Genomic DNA, 21,674 nt, shown 5'->3' on the forward strand with positions numbered 1-21,674 from the left:
CGATTCTTTTAAAAGATGCACAAGAAGGCTGGAAGAAAGGAACATTCAGTGAGCCCAGAAATGAGGTTAAAGTTACTGTAAAATATCTTTTAACAACACAAAACTCCTCCCAGCAGACAACAGGAAGAAGGACCGCCGTCCCACTGAGAAGCCAGCTGTAATATAGCTGTGGGATAAACTATTTTCTTTGAAAGTAAAATTTCAGACAAGGATTTGCACAGATCTTCAGTGAACATGGCTGAGTTTCCAAGCAGACACAACTGTGTCTCAGAAAGGTCCCTTGGAACACAGAACTCGTGGTCTCCCTGTGGTGGACAGAGTAACAGCCCCGCGATGTCCAACTCCAAGCTCAGCACAGCAGAAGGGACTTTGCAGAACAGATTGATTTAGGAAATTTCAGGTGGAGGAGTCATTCTGGGTCACTGGGGCCTTGTGTCACCACAGGGTCCTCATGAGAGGAGGCAGGAGGGCCAGAGTCTGAGAGCCTGAAAGGCATTGTGCTGCTGGCTCTGGGGCTGGAGGAGGGGGCTGGACCCAAGGGCTGCAGGGCCTCGGGAGCTGGAGGAGGCTGGATGTAAACTCTCCCTGTGACATCAGGAGGAACCAAGATTTAGCCCAGGGAGGCCCATGTTGGTCCATTTTGGACCTCTGGCCTCCACACTCTGCAAGGGCAGCTGTGTGTTGCTTTAAGCCACTGTCTTTCTGACAGTGTGTTACAGCAGCCACATGAAACTCATACATACTCCCCGTCCCTTCCCAGTCAGCTCCTGGCTCCCAGCCCCAGCAGAGCCTCATCTTTCTCTGGTGCATCCTGTGCCATTAGGCCAGAGAAACACTGTCAGGCGGCTGCTTGTATAAATGTAAGCCACACAGCACTGGCCTTCGCTGGCACTGCTGGGACAAAGATCATTCACAGAAGGCACTGGAAGGTGGCCACCAGGGTCAGCCGCAGCAGTCATGTGCAGTGGCCACAAGTGATGGAAAAGCCAGCCGGTCTGCTTGACACAGGACATTTATTAGCTCTCAGAACAAAGGCTCAGAGCTAGAGCAGCCTGCAGGCATGGAAGGCAAGGAGCCCCCAACCCCACGCCACCCCAGGACTGCCCTCATGCCCCTGACCCTGCCCAGGACTGGCCAGTGAGCCAGTGGGCTCTCACCCTCACCAGGGGCTGCTGCACCTTAGCCCTTGCTCTCCAGCCAGGAGGAATTTCTGACTCTGGATATTGGTAATCCGACCCAGACTTACACTTACGTTGAAAGATAAAAGAAGGAAGAAATGACACAAGTTATAACTGAACACTTCAGCAAGACCCAGCCCGGCTCCCTGGCCCACGTGGGCAACCCCAGAGACTCAGGAAGCCCAGGAAAGAGGGTCCCAAATTTCAGGTTAGCTGGGCAACTTAGCCAGACCCTGTGTTGAGATTAAAAAATAAGGAAAATAAATAAACTTACATGACTCAACAAATAATAAAAAAACAAAATTATATTTGGGGTCAGAGGCTAAGAATTTAGGGAGAGACTAACAGAGCAGGGGTGGCAGACATTTTTTATAGAAAGTCAGAGGCTGGGCACGGTGGCAGCAACCTGGGGTGGAGGCTGAGACAGGAATAGCATGTTTGAGACCAGCCTGGACACCTTGGTGACAGCCTATCTCAAAACAGAATAAAAACAAAAAATCAAAAAGAACTGGGGATTTGGCTCAAAGGTAGAACACCCCCTGGTTTGAACCCCAATACCAAAAAAAAAAAAAAAAAAAGTAAAGAAAAAAATGAGCCACACAGAGCACCTGTTTGGCTTTACCTGAGCTCCCCTCTGCAGGTCATGGGGAGAAGAGGCACCCAGGACAGGAATGGGCACAGCAGTGTCCACGAAGCTTTGTTCACAACTACAGGCAGTGGGCCCGAGGTGGCCAGGGCAGCGCAAGGCCGGGAGGGTCTGGGAGCCAGGGTCTCCCTCTCCTCCCTCCCACCCCTCGGTCGGTTCCTTCCTTTCTGGTCCTGGGTTTTTGACCCCAAGGGCTCTCCCACTGACCTACACACACACACACACACACACACACACACACACACACACACGCCCTTTTCACTTTTAAATTTTGAGTCATTGAGTCAGAGGGTCGCCCAATTTCCCAGGCTGGCCTGGGGCCTCCTGCCTCAGCTTCCCCAGCTGCTGGGACCTCAGGCGTGGCCCCTGGGAAAACAGCTAAGATTCTCATGGAGCGTACCAAAGGGACTTGGAAATGCCCGTGTCTGCGGGCTCTGGGATCCATGTGTCCCCACCAGTGATTCTGACCTTCGCGGTGTCCACAGCTACTCCTTTACTGTTCATAGGTTCAGAGTGTAAAAATAAAATAGGCTTTGGGCTGGGGGTGCGCCTTAGCGGTGGAGTGCTTGCCTAGCAGACAGGAAGCCCTACACTACATCCTGTCCCTGCAACAGAAAAATAAGTTAATTTAAAAATGAAACAAATTAAAAACATTTTATCTCCAGGCTCCGGCTGCCTTTGTTTGTGGTTGTAAAGATTTATGGTCAGGCCTCAAGTAAATTTCTGTTCCTAAGCTAGAGGTTGTGAGGTGGTGGGCCGGACTCCATAAAACCCAGCTGCAGAGGATGATGGGAGAATGTTCTGGAAGACAGGGCCAGATCAGGGCTTCCTCTATGGAAGCAGATGGAGGTTGTCCCCAGCACATGGGGATGGTTGCTATCCAAGAGATCCCTGATAGCTGGGCACAATGGTACACTTCTGTAACCCCAGCAACTCGGAGGCTGAGGCAGGAGGATTGCAAGTTCAAGGCCAGCCTCAGTGATTTAGTGAGTCCCTCAGCAACAAGAAAAGAACCCAAGAGTGGCCCCTGGAGGACTGCAAACAGATGCTCCAGGAAACCTCCTGCTGGACATGGAGAATGGATTCTAAAGAATAAGAAGCTGAGAAAGTGCAAGCTGTGGGGCTTCAGGTCCTTCAGGAGCAGGCCGAGAAGAAGGGGGATGGGGAGCTCTGTGGAATCTGTGGGGTCAGTACAGAATGGAAACACGCCCCCCTACTCAAAAACTACAGATCAGGCGCCTCCCTAGCAATGCAAACTGCAGCCCCTTTAGAAAAGCAACTCTGAAGCTCAAGGCGGGACAGCGGAGCTGGGAGTGAGGTCACCCTGGGAAGCCCAGTTCCCGTTCTGCTTGGAGGTGAAGGACTGGACGAGGCCTGCACAGGAGCATGGTGGACCTAAGGGTGGAATGTGGGCTGGCGGCTCCCTGTGTCATGGTGAGTTCCCTTCTCCATGTGAGTGTGGGGTCTGACGGTGGGGTCTCCCACTACTCATGAGGTGCCAAATGGTCAGAGGGCACTCACAGGTAGGGACAGGAGGTGGTCACCCCAACCCCTATGGGGATGGGACAGCACTGACCTTCTCCTCTGCCCAGGGCTCCAGCTGACTCATGTGCCTTCTTGGTGGGGCAAAGTCCTGGGGTCCAGCAGCCTGCTCTGGGAGCCCCTCTCTGCCCTCCAAGCCTGCACCTTGGACTGTGGATGTGGTTAGTGCTCACGGGTCCCACCTTCATCTACACTGGGCCCTAGATGTGGCTGGAGGGGACACTGTGTAGCCATCTGTAGCATGCACAGAGCACCCCCATTCATGTCGGCTTCCCTGGAGCAGCAAAGTCCTTTCCACACCACAGGCAGGCCACTTGGGTCTGGGGTCAGGGTGTGGGGTTCAGGGACTGGCCTCTGGGTCTCCAAAGTGGGATTTGGAATTTGGAGTCTGAGATATGAACGTCTTGGGTTCAGAATCTTGGATGGTGGCCCAGGGTTTAGGATCCCACGTCTGGAATTTGGGCCCAAGGATTGGAGTCTAATGTCCCTGAAAATCTGGGAAGTCTGTGACTTGATGTCCAAGGTCCAGGGTCCAGGATCTGGGGCCTGTGGGCCCAGTCTGGGATGCAAGGTGTGGAGTCCCGGGTCTGAGCTCTTAGGTCCTGGCTCTGATCCTTGGTCCGGGGGGCCCATCTAGGTTCTGGGGACAGGATCCACAGTTTGGGGTGAGACCTGGAGACAGCCTCTGGGTTCCCAGCCAGAGTCCTAAGCCGTCCCTCCCACCCTCGCCCGCCCCCCGCCCCGCCCCTACTCCTGGAGTCTTTCTCTTGGCCTTCTCCTCTCCCTCCCGCCCCGCCCCTCCCCTCCCTCCCCGCCCCTCCCCCTCCCTCCCTCTCTCCGGCCCTCCCCTCCCCCTCCCCCTCCCGCCCCTCCCCCTCCCTCCCTCCCGCCCCTCCCTCTTTCTCCCTCCCTCCCCTCCCCCTTCCCCTCCCCTCCCGCCCGCCCCTCCCCCTCCCTCCCGCCCGCCCCCCTCCCTCCCGCCCCTCCCCTCCCTCCCGCCCGCCCCTCCCATCTCCTCAGCCCCACCCCTCCCATCGCCCCGCCCTCTCACCTCCTCGGCCCCGCCCCGCCCCGCCCTCGCCGCGCGTCTTTCTCTCGCGCCTTCTCCTCCCTCTCCCTCTCTCTCCCTCCTGCCCCTCCCTCCCATCTCCTCAGCCCCGCCCCTCTCTTCGCCCCGCCTCTATCCCCTCCCCTCCCCTGCTCCCCGCCCTCCCGCCCCTCCCCTCCCCTGCTCCCCGCCTTCCCGCCCCTCCCCCGCGCCGCAGCGACAAGATGGCGGCGGGTGGCAGCGGCGGGCGCGCGTCGTGCCCGCCGGGGGTCGGCCCGGGCGCGGGGGGCGGCCCCGGGCCCAGCGCCAACGCGGCGGCCCCGGCCCCCGGCAATGCTGCTGCCGCCGCCGCCGCTCCCGGGCCGCCCCCGCCGCCGCTGCCGGGCCCTGGGGCGGACGCGCAGGCCGCGGGCGCGGAGCGCGAGGAGGCGGCGGGCCCGGGCGCGGGGGCCGCGCTGCTGCGCGAGCCGGTGTACAACTGGCAGGCCACCAAGCCCACCGTGCAGGAGCGCTTCGCCTTCCTCTTCAACAACGAGGTGCTGTGCGACGTGCACTTCCTGGTGGGCAAGGGGCTCAGCTCGCAGCGCATCCCTGCGCACAGGTGGGCGCCGCGGCCGGGCCTGCACACCGAGGGCGCCAGGCCCAGCGCCGGAGCTCCGGGACCCCTGCACCCCCAGGTCCCCACCGCCGTCCGGGAACCCTGCACCCCCAGGACCCCTGCATCCCTGGGTCTCCACCGCCGGCCGGGACCCCTGCACCTTTCATCCAGGCTTTGCTCCAGAGCCGGTCCAGGAATCCTTGCACCACTAGGTTCAGGCTCTGGACCCACTATCCTCCCGAGGTCCCCAGCCGTTGTCTAGGACCTGGACCTGGACCCCTCCACCCAAGACCCCATCCCTTGCCCAGGCCCTGTGCCACAGCCTGCCCCGGAACCCCTGCACTCCTCAGTCCTCAGATCCCGGTGTTGCTCTGCGCCAGGAGCCCCCGCATCCTCCTGCCCAGCTCCTGCATTGGGGCCCGCCTTGGGAACCTTCTGAGCCTGGGGCCTGCTACCCTTGATACTCCCAGATATCCCCGCCATCTCTAGCCCACCTCTGTGCCTGCAAGCCCCTCCAACTTTGGCCCTGGTTGTCCTGAAATCTCCCTGCACCCATCTTCTCTGCCTCAGGACCCCAGACTGCCATCCCCTCCCTCCCCATTCAGCTGAGGTCCGCCTCCAGGCCCAAGCTCTTGGACACCCTCTACCTGTCCTGGACCCCTGTATCTGCAGGTCTCCTTTCTGGAAAAGGAGGTATAGGTCTGGGGTGCAGCCCTAGGTACCCCCCACTGTGGGCTCCCTGGGCCCTCCTCATTTTGCAGGGTGGGGGGGTCGGCTGGGGGGCTGGGGGGGCTGGGTGCTTGGCCTGGAATGTTGTCCTGGCCTTGCTGTGAGCCCTCCACACCTCTCTGGCCTGTGGCTTGTTCTGCTCCTGTGCCCTAGAGACCCCTCTTGCTACCTCTTCCTGGGTATTGCTGTGCATCTGGGTCCCCTCTGGGTTTTTCCCAGAGGCCTTGTTCATGGAGGGTCCCCAGGACCTTCCCTGTCTGTCTGGCAGGCTTCTGCTCTGACTGCAGCAGGGACTGGGCCTCTCTCCTTCCCCACAAGCTTGGAGCGAGAGGCTGGTCAGTTTGTGGCCTGTGACGCCTTCGTTGCTTGTCCGGCAGCCTCCTCATAGCCATCTGGCCCTGACAGTGGGTCGGATTCTGAGCAGTTGTCTCTAAGGATGCCACCTTCTCCTTCCTACCATGCGCCCTTGCAGGGTAGGGCAGGGCTCCTGCCCATTTGCACAAGGATTTGGAGACTCACACTCAGGGTTTCTTTTTCTTTCTTTTTGTATTTTTATCTTTTTGGCTCTGGGGGTTGAACCCAGGTGCTTAACTACTCAGCCACATCCCCAGCCCTTTTTATTTTTTATTTTGAGACAGGGTCTCGCTAAGTTGTTGAGGCTGGCCTCCAACCTGTGATCCTCCTGCCTTGGCCTCAGTCCCAGGGTTTCTGTTTGAGGGTACTTGTGCCCTTATCTCATGCTGACCTATCTGGGCACCTGTACCTGATTGGATTTGAGGGTTCATAGGTTTGTGGCAAAGTGGGGGCTATAGAGGTGGGTGTAAGGACCTCCAGAGAGAATTGGGAGGAGTCTGTGGCTGCCAGGGTGGTGAAGCGGGGAGGGGAGCACAGGGCTCCAGGTGCAGGAATGTGCAGGCTTAGAGGCCAGAGGAACTCGGCAAGTCAGGGCAGGGGACAGCTCCCGGGGTCTGGCGAGCCCCGTCCACTGAAATGTGGAGTGGCTGCGGAGGAGCTTGCAGACCCCGGGCACTCGGTGGAGGGGCAGAGGTGGACATGGCGGGTTCCCCTCCTCTGCATCCCCATGGCAGGGCAGGGAGTGTCCTCGATGGGTGAGGGAATGTGGGAGGCTGCGCAGGGGTCTCCTGACCTCTGGGGACGCTGCTTGGGAGGGAGCAGGGTCGGCTGGAACCTGGTGAGGGCCGTGGTGGGGCTGTGCGTGGAGAGCTAGCCTCGTTCCCAGTGTGGGCACAGACCCGGCTGAAGGCCGGTCCATGCTGATGGAAGCCCAGCACTTGCTGCTCTGGGGAGCAGGAGCCCTGTCTTCCCCCAGGGATGCTGGAGTCCGGGGGTTTGCTCCCAGATCCCGAGTTCCCGCCTCCGGGCGGGTGTGGGGACCCAGTGCCATCTTAGTGGCTCTGGAGACCGGGGCAGAGGATGGCAGGTTCCAGGCCCGTCTGGGCAGCTCAGTGGTAGTGCCCGGGGTTCAGTCTCTAGTGCCTCGAAAAGAGGAGAGTGGGAAGGGAGGGTGGTAACTGAGGGCTGGAACCCTGGGACCCACCTGTGCCACCTGGACGGGACCACCACACGGGTGTCCTGCTAGGTCTGATGAGGTGCCTCCTCTCTGTTCCTCCCTGGGACCTGTGAGTGGGACCTTGCTTGTAGAAGGGTCTTTCCAGGTGGTGAGATCACCCTGGGTTCCCCAGGTGGGCCCCAAATCCAGTGAAGAGTGTCCTTATGAGCCGGAAGGCACAGGAGGCAGCCCTGGACCACGGAGCCCGTGGAGAGGGCAGCCCGCCCACACCTTAGCCCCAGACTGTGGCCTGCAGGACTGAGGGGTAGACTCCTGTGGTTTTAGCCATGTGTGTGGTCATTTCTTTCTTCTTTTTTTAAAATATTTATTTATTTTTTAGTTGTAGTTGGACACAACACCTGTATTTCACTTGGTTATTGTTGTATGTGGTGCTGAGGATGGAACTCAGGGTCTCGCATGTGCGAGGTGAGCCCTCCACCGCTGAGCCCAGCCCCAGCCCCTGTGTGGTCATTTCTAAGGCAGCTGGAAGAACCCAGCAGGCCCAGTGTAGTCACAAGAAAACGCAAGTGCTGCGGATGCCCTGCAGGACTCTGGGCCAGGCCTGGGGACTGTCACCAAGCCAAAGTCTGTGGGAGGAGGCACAATGCCGGTGGGATCCTGGACGGGTCCTGGGCAGAGAGAGGGGCCAGGGGAGCTGGTGTGTGGGAGCGCAGCGGGGACTTCAGGGGGAAAGCTGCAGCCAGGCCTGGCTGGCTTCAGAGGGGTGCCAGGTCACCCTCCTCCCAGGGCCCAGCCACAGTGTGGCCCCAGCACCGTGATTGTAGCTCGGAGGCTCTGACGGAGAGGCCAGGCCTTGTGTGGCTTCAGTGTGCGTGGTCAGTGCAGCCCTGCTCCTGAGGCCCGCGCACAGTAGGTGCTCAGTCGATGCTGACCTGCTGGGCTCAGGGCAGCAGTTCCTATGCACTGCTGGCCCCATGGGGGGCCTTGAGCTGTGAGAAGGGACAGTGCAGCAGTCTGCAGGGCGGAAAGGCGGGCTCCCGTCCCGCATGTTCCTCGGTGGCCGTCACTGGGTGCTGGGCAGAGCAGATGCCTCCTGTTTTATCTTTGTCAAGACTTTTTTGGGGGAGCTGGGGAGGAAGCCCGAGCCCTGTGCATGTGGGGCGAGCCCTCTGCCCTCTGAGCTGCGGCCCAGCCCCGGCCCTTTTCATTTTGAGGTGGGGCCTCTAGTTTCCCAGGCTGGGCTTGAACTTGCGTCTGCCTCCTGAGCAGCTGGGGTGATGGGTGGGCCGCCTCCCAGGCTGGTGGCCTCTCTTCACAGCTGAGTGTCGTGGTGGGTGCTGGCTTCTGACTAGGGCCCTGATCAGGCAGGAGGTTCCCACTTGTCACTGAGTCTCTGGAGCCTGGCGTCTGTTGGGCCGTCGGCTCTGTAGAAAGTGGACACGGGTGACCGTCCCTGTGGGCTGGTTTTGGAGCCTTCAGGCCACCCTCAGGTTTCCTGCTCCCCCAGCCAGGCCGTGGCTGAGGGCTGGAAACGTGAGCGGTCAGCTGTGCGCCGTGGTCTTTGGTCGGCTCTGAGCTCCCGTCGTGCTGGGGCCTCCTTGCTTCGGTAGTCTGCTTCTTTTTATTGCTAAAGTGGCAATAAATTGAATTCTGCTGCTGAATTCAAAGGGACGGCCCACGGTTTGCCACCAGTTGTCCCCGGTCTTCCCACTTCTCCTCGGGGCTTACCTGGCCCTTCCTCTTGGTCAGCACCTCAGGGGAAGGGCTGCTGCATCCCAGGGGGATTTATGCTTCACATTTGAAGAGCAACTGCTGCCCAGTGCAGAGGCCTCGCCTGCCTTCCCAGCAGCTTGGAGGCTGAGGTGAGACAGCTGGACGCTCCAGGCCAGCCTGGGTGGCCCTGCGAGGCCCTCTCTCAAGCGAAAAGGGCTTTGGACATAGCTCAGTGCTAGAGTACCCTGGGCTCAGTCCCAGCACCAAAGAAAAAAATCCACCCAAACCAGAGGACGGAGAAGCCCTGAGAGAGCATCTTCCCAGAGGGGCTTCGCAGGCCCAGGGCAGGACCTGCAGCCAGGGCCCTCAGCCTGGCTGGGCTGAGCCTCCGGGCCCTCGGGTCCCCAGCCACCCACTTCTCTCTGGGGAGGATTTGAAGTCTCGCTGGGCTCTGGTAACAAGCTCATCTGGACTTTCTCTGTGTCCTTTTGAGTAGTGGCCTCCCATGCCCATGGCCTTCCTGGTCAGCCCAGAGTTGTTCCCAGCAGTCCTGTCGAGTCCTCCTAAGTGCACTGAGGCTCATGGTGACACTACCCCTTTTATTCGCGGCTGTGTAGCTTCCGTCTTCGCTCTTGGTCGTGATCCGTCTACCAAACGTGCGGCGTTGGTTGGAGTTTTTTTTTATCTTGTTTTAGCTGTTGATGGTCTTTAGTGTCTTCATGTGGTCTGAGACTGGAACCCAGCGCCTCATGCCTGCCAGGCGCGCGTGCACCCCTGAGCCCCCGCCCGGCCCTGTTGGACTCTGTTGAAGAGCAGCCCTTGGTTTCGGGGGTCCCCTCTTGGTCCCCACCTCACTGTGTCTGTTCTGAGCGGACTGGCTGTTTCCTTCTTTGGATTTATCTGCTCTTCATTCTTCTAGGTTCTTGGTGGACGCTGCCACCGCTTCCCGGGCTGGACAGTGTGCAGATCAGCCTCCCGGTGCTGTTCTGGCTGCATGTGCCCATTCCGAGGTGTCCCACCCTCGTTCCACTTGAGAGCGCCCCTGACTTCCCTGTTTCTTCTTTGACCTTGGCCGCTCAGAACTGTGGTGCTTGGTTGCCGGTGTCCTGTCGGGCGTCCTAGGGACTCCTGTTGGCCAAGTGAGCGGGCGAGCGGTGCTGGGGATGAGCTCGGGTTTGGGTGCAGTACTTGTGGTCCTTCATTTTATTTTTGTTTATTTATTTTTCAGTTGTAGTTGGACACTAGTCCTTCCCAGGGCCTCCCACGTGCCAGGCGAGGCTCCACCCCTGAGCCACCACCCAGCCCCACTTTTTGTCTTCTGCCTTGGTTTCCAAAGGAGCCCGGGGCTTCTTCTCAGAGTGGTTTACCATTTTTCGTTGTTTTTAGCTTTTGACTGATGTCAAGGCCAGGAGTGGTGCCGGGGTAACTCCAGGGAGCAGGAGGCGGCGGCGGAGGAGGGCACGTTTGAAGCCAGCCTCGGCAGCTTAGCGAGACCCTGTCTCAAAAAATAAAAAGGAGTGCGGGGTGGGGGCTCACTGAGTGCTGAAGCACCCCTGCTTCAGTCCCAGTACCAAAAATAAGTGACTGTGCTAAGGTGACCTTGTGCACCTCAGCCACACTCAGGGCACCCGCTGTTCACCTCCAGGGCTTCCTCGTGTCCCAGACGGAAATCGGTCCCCATTGAGCACTGACTTCTGTCCCCTCCCCAGTCCTGCATGCATGACCCACATCCATCCCTGGACCCTGCTATCCTGGACTCTGCTGTCACTGGTCACAGGCTGTGGCCTTGTGTGTCTGGCTCTCACTGAGCACAGGTCCTCAGGTCCATCTGCACTCCTGCTCCAGGGTGCGTGGCCGTGCTGGGGGCCTTCCTTGTTGTCGGACGCCTGGGCTGCTGGCTGGTGGTGCTGTGGGCCGTCCCACACCCTGGTGGTGTGTGTGTGTGTTTAGTGTGGGTGGACACAACACCTTTATTTCACTTGTTTATTTATTTATTTTTTAGAGAGAGAGAATTTTTTAATATTTATTTTTCAGTTTTCGGTGGACACATCTTTATTTTACTTGTATGTGGTGCTGAGGATCGAACCCAGCGCCCGCGCGTGCCAGGCGAGCGCGCTGCGGCTTGAGCCACATCCCCAGCCCCTTCACTTATTTTTTTTTACGTGGTGCCGAGGGTGGAACCCAGGGCCTCGCGAGGGCTCTGTCACTCTGCCCTTCTGGGAGGGGAGCCTGGCCGGGAGGGGCTGGGGACACACTGTGGACGCACTGTGGACCTGCAGAGGTGTCCAGGCCACGGGCCAGGCTAAAGGTTGCCGGGGTGCCTGGACAGAGTGTGGGGTGGAGCGGCCATCTGGGGAGGGTCATGTGCCACTGTGGGCCCCGCAGGGCACTGCCCCCACTGCCTTGTGAGGGGGCCCTGGGCTCCAGGGGCCACACCAGCCCAGCAGGCACCACTTGGTTTCTGCCTTTGGCCTGGTTGTCAGCTCTCCCTGCGGGAGGCCCAGAGGCTCTTTGTGGAAGGTGTGGGCCTGGGGCGGAGCTCGGGAGGAGCAGCTCGGGCTGGCCCTGTGCTCTGTGGGCCAGGGCCACCCGCTCCAGCATGACGGTGCACATGAGCTGGCAGGGGCCTGTGGAGCCCCCAGGCGGAGACCTGGGGCAGGGAGGGAGGAGCTGGGAGGGCCTGGGTCCACCTGGAGCTGGTGCTCCACCCACTGGGAGGGTGTGGGTGCTGGGCGCTCGGATCCTGCCGGTGCCCAGTGTGACCCACCTGGGAGGAGCTGACGCAGGGGCTTCCTGTTCCCAGGGACCGTGGGGAAGCTGTGTGCCCCAGCTCTCAGCTCCACCTCCCAGGAGCCCTGGTGGGGCCTCCCTAGGGACCCTGCACAGGACCTAGCAGAGCCGTCCTGACTCTGTCACCATGGAGGCCTCCCCAGCCCCACACAGGCCACACCAGCTGGGTGGCTCCTCTGCTTTCACAGAGCTAGGGGGTCACCTGGCAGCCTGGCCCCGCTTGTCCTGCCTCCTGAAGGCCCTTCCCCTGCTGTCCCTGGCTCCAGCCTCCCGTGTTCTGCCAGCTCAGGCTGACCAGCCACTGGTCCTCTCTGCCTGTCTGTGGCCAGGTCCCCATGTCTAGCCCATAGCCTGGACAAGGTGCCTTCAAGGGTGCAGGAGTGAGTGGGGGATGGACAGGTGGGGGCCCCAGGGGTCCCCAGCAGAGTGGCCACAACCAGGGCCAGGGGCCAGGGCCCGGCCTGAGACACGAGTGGCTCACGGGAGCTCTCTCATGCCCAGGTTCGTGTTAGCTGTAGGCAGCGCCGTCTTTGACGCCATGTTCAACGGGGGAATGGCCACCACCTCCACGGAGATCGAGCTGCCCGACGTGGAGCCGGCTGCGTTCCTGGCGCTGCTCAAGTAAGCTTCCGGGCCCTTCTTGGAGGTGTGGGCAGGACGCAGAGTCAGGACGGAGCCCGGGTAGAAGCAGCTGCAGAGCCCGCGCCCCGGGGTGGGTGGGCTGGGCTCTGGAGAACTCCCCGTAAGTTTTTTTACCTTTAATTTCCGCAGTGCTGGGGTGAGCCGGGCTGCATGTGTGCCCGCAGGTGCCGGCCACCGGGCGCCCATCCCCGTCCCCTGGGGGTTGGGCATTTTCAGCTGAGGCAGCCCTAGACCCTGGGGAGCCTCGCCTCCCGTGGGCCTGGTCAGCATGGGTTCTCTGGCAGCTCCACGGGACACAGGGCACGGGGTCTCGTTTGCGCTCCAGAGACGCAGACCGAGGTCACAGTTGGAGCTCCTCACCCCTCTCTGCAGCCTGGCCCTGCTCCATTCGCAGCGGAGGACTGTGAACAGGGAGGCTGCCCGCTGACCAGCGTGGTGTGGGGACTCCGTGTGCCCAGCCCCTGGGGGGCCGAGGGGGGGCAGCAAGTCGCAGGCCAGCCTGGGCAGCCTGACAAGGCCCTGTCTCCAGATGGAAAGTGAGGGGGTCTCGGGTGTGGCTCAGGGAGGGAGCACTCTGGCTTCAGTCCCCAGCACCAAAAGAGGAAGTCACAGTCTGGTTCCGACCCGGTGGGGTTGGTGTCCCCCTGCACTGTTCAGGGTTAGCCGTGGGCTCAGAGGTGTGCAGCCCTGCATTCTATCTCGTTCCAGAACCTTCTGTCTCCCATCAAGTAACCCGGCCCCCGTGAGCAGTCCCCTGTCCCTCCCCTGTCCTGGATCCTCCTGTCACCAGGTCACACACAGTGACCGGTGTGTCTGAGCCCCAGGTCCTCGGGTCCCTCCACCTTGCTCCTGCGCTGGCTGAGGACATGGCAGGTGTGCATGGCCACGCTGTCCCCCAAGGACATGTGGGCCGCACCTTTGGCAGCGTGGGTAGTGCTGAGTCCTCCGCCTCTGAGAGGGCTGCCTCTGTCCTGGAGAGGGGCCTGCGCCTCCGCTGTGGAGGGCCGCTTCCCATGCCGTGTTCAAGTTCTTTTGCCTTTTTTGAAGAATGTAACTGTACTTTATTTATTTGTTTTTGGGTGGTGCTGGGGCTGGGACCCAGGGCCTCTCCTGTGCTGGGCAAGCGCTCACTACTGAGCCACACCCCAGCCCACTTTCGCTTTTTCCACCAACCCCAACTCTGGTCCATGTTCAGTGTGGTGGACAAAGTGATGTCAACGCCACGCAGGACCTGGCTGGTCTGTGGGTTCTGTCACTCACCAGAAGTGGCCAAGGTGACAGCCCGGGAGGGGAGCCACAGAGGAGCACTGTACAGCGCTCGTCTGTGAGCGGCAGGGAGCTCTCTCCTGCTGTGTCCCCAGGTCACAAACTGCTGCCCAGTGCTCATGCTGGAAGGTTCTGGAAGAAGCCTTCTGGCTGGTGAGCCGAAGTGACCAGACCCTGCCTACCTGAGGGCAGGCAGCTGGGTCTGAAGGTCGAGGGGCACCTGAGCCGTCCCCATGGCTGCTGTGTCCACCTCCTCAGGTTCCTGTACTCAGATGAGGTGCAGATCGGGCCTGAGACGGTCATGACCACGCTGTACACAGCCAAGAAGTACGCGGTGCCCGCGCTGGAGGCCCACTGCGTGGAGTTCCTCAAGAAGAACCTGCGGGCAGACAACGCCTTCATGCTGCTCACGCAGGTGGGCGGGAGGGCCAGCTGGGAGGTGGCTGGCCTGGGAGGGGGCCAGAGTGGCTAGGGGCCAGCCGGCAACAAGGGGGAACCCGCCAGCACCGCGGGGAGCCAGGGTGGGTGGGGAGGCGGGTGAGGAGGAGCAGTGGCCAAGGCGGTGGGGGTGGCCGGGTGCAGGTGGCTCTGCCCAGGGAGCTCGGACACCAGGAGGCACTGGGTGCCTGAAGGGTGCTGCTCTGTGGGTCCCAGCTCTGGGCACCGAGGGGTGGGGTCCTCAGGCCTCTCGCTGGGGTCTCCCTTGGCCTGGGCCACACACCTGCCAAAGCTCCGTTCTTGTGAGGGGTGGTGGCCGCGGCTGAGCTGGAACCACAGCAGGTGCTTGGAGAGGGCGCTGCCAGGCTGATCCCCACTCCTGGCTCGAGGCGTCCTCCCTGCCTCCTGAGCAGCCGTGCCCCAGGCCTGGGCCTCAGCGGTGCCGCGGGCTCGGGGTGACGCCTGCCCGTTGCCAGGCGCGCCTGTTCGACGAGCCGCAGCTGGCCAGCCTGTGCCTGGAGAGCATCGACAAGAATACGGCGGACGCCATTACTGCCGAGGGCTTCACGGACATTGACCTGGGTGAGCACCGCGGGCTGCCTGTGGGACGTGGGAGGGACGGGATTTCAGGGTGGCCACAGGCTCTGTGCAGCTTGGCAGAGGGCTGGCTGGGCGAGGACTGGACACTTGTCCTGGGGTCAACATGATCCCAGTCTGTACTACCCCATCCACTTACTGGGTCAGCAAACCTCTCCTCCAGAGGGCCAGGTGCTCCCTGTTGGGGACCACTGGGTGAAGTGGCCCTTACTGAGTGCTCGGCTGCCCTGGGGGGTGGGGGTGGCACGTGCCCACAGGCCTTTTCCCCAGCACGGGTGGCCAGGTTTCCCCGCAGCCCCAGGCCTGAGCCCCAGCCATGGGGCAGCCCAGCTGCCGGGTGGGCGCCCAGCTCACGGCCCCTCCTGCCCGCCGCAGACACCCTGGTGGCTGTCCTGGAGCGCGACACGCTGGGCATACGTGAGGTGCGGCTGTTCAATGCCGTCGTCCGCTGGTCTGAGGCCGAGTGTCAGCGGCAACAGCTGCAGGTGACACCCGAGAACAAGCGGAAGGTGCTGGGCAAGGCCTTGGGCCTCATCCGCTTCCCCCTGATGACCATCGAGGAGTTTGCCGCAGGTAACCGTGTGCCGGCACCGCCCCCGGCCCTCTCGGGGCTGCCCTTCATCCCCCGAGAGCTCTGACTGGAGCCCAGGGGCTTCTCTTGCTAGCCATGGGGTCCCGGGTCATGGAAGCTGGGAAATGCCAGCAGCGCAGAGCTGGGTCCAAGCCTCCGCGGTCAGGCCCACCCGCCTCGCGTTCCCGCCTGGCCTCGCTGCCTAGCAGGGCTGCCCTTCCCTGCCACTGGGTCCTGGCTGCGTCCTGGCAGCGCTGGCCTGGGAGGGCAGCTCTGACATCTTGGGTTCTTGGGCTCTGGTCCGGCTCAGGCCTCTGTGTCTGGGGCAAGGCCGTCTGAAGTGGTGGGCCCCACTGCGTGCCAGGACTGGCCACCGTGTGCTTGTGGTGGGCTTTGGGTCTCCAGCTGAGGGTAAAGGGGGGCCAGCCTCAACCATGCCTCTGCCTCGTGTGAACACTGGGAAGGCCACTGTGGCCCAGGCCCACACGCCCTGCCTCCCACCGAGGGCTCAGCAGAGGCCGCCTCATCAGATCAGTTTTGGAGGGAGCAGGGTGGGCTGGACGGGGCGCTGCCTTGGACAAGACCTCAGCGTCCCCACCCGGGGGTCGCGCCCTGTGTGTATGGGCACCAGCAGGGCAGAGTCTGGCCTCGGCCCAGGGCACCGTGGTCTCGGTGCCTCCCGTCCTAAGTCCCTGGCCAGCCCGGCTGTCCCTGCGTCCCTCTCCTCTGCCTCCTCCAGGGCCGAAGGCCACCTGAGCGGCAGCGTTGGGCCTCCCGCCCGCACACCCCCAGCCCTGTCCTTCCATCTGCCCTGCACCCCACTCCCCCAGGGGCCACCCATGCCTCTGGGACCCACCTCGTGTCTCCGCCCCGTCCAAACCAGAGCCCTGATCTTCCCTCGTCCCAGAATGACCTGTGGGTCACCTGTCTGCTGGGTCAGACACCCAGAGCTGCCACTGGGGCCTCCAGGCCCACCCCAGCCCCCACCCCAGCCCCGTCAGTGCCCTTTCCCCAGGTCCTAGACCAGGGTGGCCCGGACGCCAAAGCAGCGTCCCTGACCTTCAGAAGGGAGGACCGCACCCTTGGCCTGCTCAGCGGTGAAGCCCAGGTGCCTTGGTGGTTGTGGAGCCTTCTCCCCAGCTTGTTCCCTGAGGTGGCAGGGACGTTGTGGCTCTGTGGGGCAGGAGGCAGTGCAGGGCTGGGGCTGGAGTGAGTAAGTAGCCTCTTGCTCACGCAGACTGGGGCACCACCAGGCACCCTGCGCTTGCCCACCCCCTCCTCCTGGGGCAGTGTGCCGCCCACTGGTCCACTGGGGAGTGCCAGGCGGCAGGGGACTGCTGGTGTCTCGAGGTGCAGGCTTGGCCGAGGTCTGTCCTCACGGGGTGTAACGGCCCTGCCCTTAGTTCCTCTATCCTGTTGTCAGGGGCTCTTCAGCATTGGGCTGTCCCTCTGGGGGCTGTGGACCAGGGGTTCTGGTGAAGCCAGCTGGGAGAGGGCCCGGGCGGCGTCCAGCCAGGCTGGATGGGTCTGGCCTCCCATGCTTTCCTGGAGGCGGCTGCAGAAGGGCAGGGCTGTGAGGTTCCTGCTGGCGCCTGCCTGCCCCTGCCTGCACCCTGTGGCCTCTGGCTAGTGTCTACCTGTGTGTGGCCATCTAATCGGTCACCCGTGTATCGAGTGAGGCCTGTCCTTGTTCACTTCTGTTCATGCCCCAAGTGTGACCCATCCACTCTCCTGCCACGTCTGGGCATCTGGGTTTCGGCCTCCTTCACTCCTCCCTGGCCCTGGGCCTGCCCAGGACAACTGGTCATCACCTGTTAGAGTAGGTTCTTTGGAGCAGGCCCTCAGGGCCCACCCTGGCGGGAGGCCTGAGTGTGACCACCTCAGGGCGCTGCGGGGAGCCCTCTGTGGCCAGGACCCTCCCCTCCCTCGCTGTGAACGGAGGTGGGTCCCAGGACGAGGGAATGGGGCCGGCCCCTGAGCTTTCCCCCAAGTGAGCAAGTGGGCGCTGCCCCAGCTCCAGGGCCTGAGGGGATGGCCCTGTGGGAAGTCAGGCCGGCGTCCTGGCCGTCCTGGGGCTCGCGGCCGGCCCCGCCTTCCCCAGCCCTCCCGCAGCCTGCCTACCAGCCCCTCTGCCTAGGCCCCGCGCAGTCGGGCATCCTGGTGGACCGTGAGGTGGTCAGCCTCTTCCTGCACTTCACCGTGAACCCCAAGCCCCGAGTGGAGTTCGTCGACCGGCCGCGCTGCTGCCTGCGGGGCAAGGAGTGCAGCATCAGCCGCTTCCAGCAGGTGGAGAGCCGCTGGGGCTACAGCGGGACCAGCGACCGCATCAGGTGCGGGGGAGGGGGGGGGGGCAGGGGGGTTTCCAGCTGGGGTTCTGCGGGGAGCCTTGCCCCTCGGGTTTTGACGGGCTGGTTGCCTCCGCAGGTTCTCAGTCAACAAGCGCATCTTCGTGGTGGGCTTTGGACTCTACGGATCCATCCACGGACCCACCGACTACCAAGTGAACATCCAGGTGTGTCCCGGGCCTTGTCCACAGCCCAGACCCTCCCACGGTGCTTGGTGGGAGGCCTTCGGGGCCCCTCTTCCCTGGCCCCACCTGCCGCTGAGCAGGCCCTTCCCGCCCCCAGATCATCCACACCGACAGCAACACCGTCCTGGGCCAGAACGACACCGGCTTCAGCTGTGACGGCTCGGCCAGCACCTTCCGCGTCATGTTCAAGGAGCCGGTGGAGGTGCTGCCCAACGTCAACTACACGGCCTGCGCCACGCTCAAGGTGCGCCTCCTGCGGGGTCAGCAGGGCCCTGCGGCCAGGGCAGGCAGCGCCTCCCGCTTTGGGCCCTGCCTGCCGGCTCTGGGCCTCGGGGGTCTGCCTCCTGGTGAAGACCCCTCTGGTGGGGGCTGGGCCACCTGTGCCCCTGGGTCCTGAATGCTGTGCACACCCAGGCGTCCCCTCCCTCAGCACTTGGAGGCCCTGGGAGACCTGACCCCGTTGTGCCTCCCGCTCCCTGCAGGGTCCCGACTCCCATTATGGCACCAAAGGCCTGCGCAAAGTGACCCACGAGTCCCCAACGACAGGGGCCAAGACGTGCTTCACCTTCTGCTACGCGGCTGGGAACAACAACGGCACGTCTGTGGAGGACGGCCAGATCCCCGAGGTCATCTTCTACACCTAGGCCTCCCCACGCCACGCCCTGTCCACAGAGGACAGCCAGGCCCTGAGGTCACCCACACCTAGGCCACCCTATGCCATGCCCTCTCCACGGAGGACAGCCAGGGCCAGGCCCTGAGGTCATCTTCTATACCTCGGCCACCTCCTGCCACCACCTGTCCTGTGGAGATAGCCAGGACCCTGAGGTCATTGTCCACTTAGGCCACCCCACAGTGTGCCCTCAGCCAACCTCCCTTGGCCATGCGTCCACTCCCTGCCCCTTCTCAGCATCACAGAAGGTGACTATGTGGCCACTTGTGTAGAGGCACTGGGGAAGTGGCTGGGCCGGGGCTGGGCCCTGAGAGACAGTCCCCCAGGCTTGGAGCAGGGCTGTCTGAGCTGCCCAAGTCAGCCAGGGCCAAGGGTCAGCAAGGTCCTGGCTGGGCTTCTGCCACTGTCCCTGCCGCTCAGGGCCCTCTGACCAGCTCACCAACCTCAGGCCCTGGTTGCGTGGCCCGAGCGTGTCCAGCTGGACCCCGATTCTCTGCTGAGAGACCGTGTGCGGGAGCTCGAGAGCCACTGGTTTGGGTCTTGTGTTCCCTCTGTGCTTGTATGCTCACTGGGGACACTGGGCCTGGCCTGCCATGCACCTGAGGCTATGCTGACCCCTTGCCTGCTGGGTGTCCCCTCCTCCAGGACACTGACCCAAATCCCAGGGAGTAGACTCCGTGGGGGCTCGGGTTCCTGTGCCATCCCGAAGGGCAGTCCCAGCCCAGGTGAGGAGCCCCACGGAGGGCCAGCCCCTCCAGCCCTGTTTGGCCCCTGTAGCCCAGAGCAGGGCCTCCAGCCTGTGTGCTGAGGACAGCGCCCCAGCGCAGCCTGGCGGCCAGGTGGAGCAGGAGCCCCCAGGGCACCACCCACTGCCTGGCCCAGAGGCTCTGGAGGGTGTGGCCCACCCCACACCCCACGCCCATCCCTGACTCCTCCTGGAACCCACGTGCTCCCCAAAGCCATGGAAGGTGTGCCCACTCACACCGCGTCTCCAGATGATTTTTTTAAATAAAGGAAAGAAACGCAGCTGCCCTGAGCCGCTGTGTGCTGCTGCCCACTCGGTGCTGTTCGCCCAGCGTGTTTGCTGAGGGCATCTCCCCAGGATCAGCCTCTGCAGCCCAGGGTGGGGACTCCGGGCTAGCGCCTGGGGTGGAGGGACAGGGCCTAGGGCAGGGAACTGCAGAGGCCACCCTGAGGGCCCACGTGGCAGCTGCTCCCAAGCCTTTGGCGGGTTCCCACGCCCGTGGACAGCAAGACCCCAAGAGAGCCCCAGGAGAGGTCTCAGGGACCTGAGGACGGAGCTGAGCCTGGCAAGGTGTGTTGTCATGGTGGACTCTGGGCAGCAGGGACGGCCACGCTACGCCTGGGGGGAGGGTGCTGCCAAGCCACGGAACACTCCCAGGGCCACAAGCAGCTGCCGACACTCAGCTCCCACCAAGGGGGCACCCCACCAAGGACCCAGCAAGATGCAGACCGCCTGGCACAGGCCCCCGCACCCTAAGCTGGAGTCATCAGAAAACCTGTGTCTTCAAGGTGGGCAGAGGTGGACAGAGGCGCAGCGGGAGGGTCGAGTTCAGCAGCCTCCACAACAGCGAGGCCATCTCTAAACAGAGTACACAGTGGGGCTGGCGGGGCTGGCGGGGCGCGGTGGTGAGGGCCTCCAAGTTCAATCCCCAGGACCAAAAAAAAAGGAGAGGTAACAGTAGGAATACATCCAGAATTCTAGAATGGAAAATACAGTGATTGAGAACTAGGAGCTGGGATTGTGGCTCCGGTAGAGCACTCCCTAGCATGGGCAGGACCCGGTTCCATCCTCAGCACCACATAAAGATAAAGGCATTGTGTTGTGTCCATCTACACCTAAAAAATGACATTTAGAGAAAAAAAGAACTTTTAGCTGGGCATGGTGGCACGTGCCTGTAATCCCAGAAGTTTGGGAGGCTGAGGCAGGAGGATTGTAAATTCAAGGCCAGCCTCAGGCCCTGTCTCAAAATGAGGGCTGCGGGGTGTGACACTGTAGAACACCTCTGGGTCCATCTCCTACAAAAAAAGAAAAAGTCAAAAAAGAAGATGGTAGAGTTTAATTCAACTCCATCAGTGATCACACTAAATGCAAGTAGCTTTATTTATTCTTTAGGTTTTTGGTGTTTTTTATTTTATTTATGTATTTATGGTGCTGAGCACCTAGCGCAGTGCCTCTCCAGCGAGCCCCACCCCGCCCCAAGCTTGTGCACTGGGGAGGAGCCCCAGGGCCTCCCCACCTCTGAACTACGCCCCAGCCTTTTTTATTTATTTACTTATTTGTTTGTGAAGAAGGGTCTCGCCAAGTTGTCAGTCTGACCTTGACCTTGTGTCCTGCTGTGGGCACCCAGGCTGCGGGGTGGCCTGCAGGGTTGATGGTGGCACCCCCCATGCCCAGCAAGTCCACGGACATTGAGCCACGCTGAGCCCAGCACGGACAGCAGGTGTGACCCGTGAGGCCCGTGTTGATGCACATGGCTCCGACCAGAGCCAGGGGCACCTCCAGTGCAGTCCTGGACACTGACCTGAGCAGGCAGAAGGTGGCCAGAAAGTCCCAAAAATTTACACACAGACAAAATCATACAGAAGTTGGGCAACACTGAAGATCTTGAAATTATACCAAAATTGGACCCAGCAGAGAACTGAGAGGAAAACATGCCCCTATGTGGGGGAAGCCCGGAGCTGGACACTGAAGTGAGACGCAGGATGGGTGGGGCCAGTGGCCGGGCACTTCCCGCACAGGGCCCCAGGGTCACCCCAGACACACACACACACACACACACACACACACACACACACACACGCACGGGAAGAAAAGGGAAGAGAGTTCAAAATCCATGGTCTAAGCTTTCATTTCAAGAAATCAGGAAATCAAAACACCGTTAGCGGTTCTTTTTTTTTTTTTTTTTTTTTAAGAGAGAGTAAGAGAGAGAGAAGTTTAATATTTTTTTTTTAGTTCTCGGCGGACACAACATCTTTGTTTGTATGTGGTGCTGAGGATTGAACCCGGGCCGCACGCCTGCCAGGCGAGCGCGCTACCGCTTGAGCCACATCCCCAGCCCCCATTAGCGGTTCTTGATGGAACCCTGGGACTCAGCCCAGGGCTGTCCTGCGCTGAGCCACCCCCAGCCCTTTTTATGTTGAAACAGAGTCCTGACTTGCTG

General features: G+C 61.6%; 1 protein-coding gene across 1 annotated transcript; it reads left to right on the forward strand.

The window, feature by feature from the left end:
- The first annotated feature begins 4,638 nt into the window (after positions 1-4,638).
- On the forward strand, positions 4,639-19,546 carry Btbd2 (BTB domain containing 2). Its single transcript, XM_076852337.2, has 9 exons — positions 4,639-5,015; positions 12,277-12,396; positions 13,942-14,098; positions 14,598-14,703; positions 15,094-15,291; positions 17,427-17,619; positions 17,714-17,801; positions 17,917-18,063; positions 18,302-19,546. Exons 1-9 carry the CDS (start codon positions 4,639-4,641, stop codon positions 18,461-18,463), a joined length of 1,548 nt encoding a protein of 515 aa, XP_076708452.1. The 3' UTR covers positions 18,464-19,546.
- The last annotated feature ends 2,128 nt before the right edge of the window (positions 19,547-21,674 follow it).

The sequence above is a fragment of the Callospermophilus lateralis genome, chromosome 1, assembly GCF_048772815.1.
Source record: "Callospermophilus lateralis isolate mCalLat2 chromosome 1, mCalLat2.hap1, whole genome shotgun sequence".
In the NCBI taxonomy this organism is placed as follows: Eukaryota; Metazoa; Chordata; class Mammalia; order Rodentia; family Sciuridae; genus Callospermophilus; species Callospermophilus lateralis.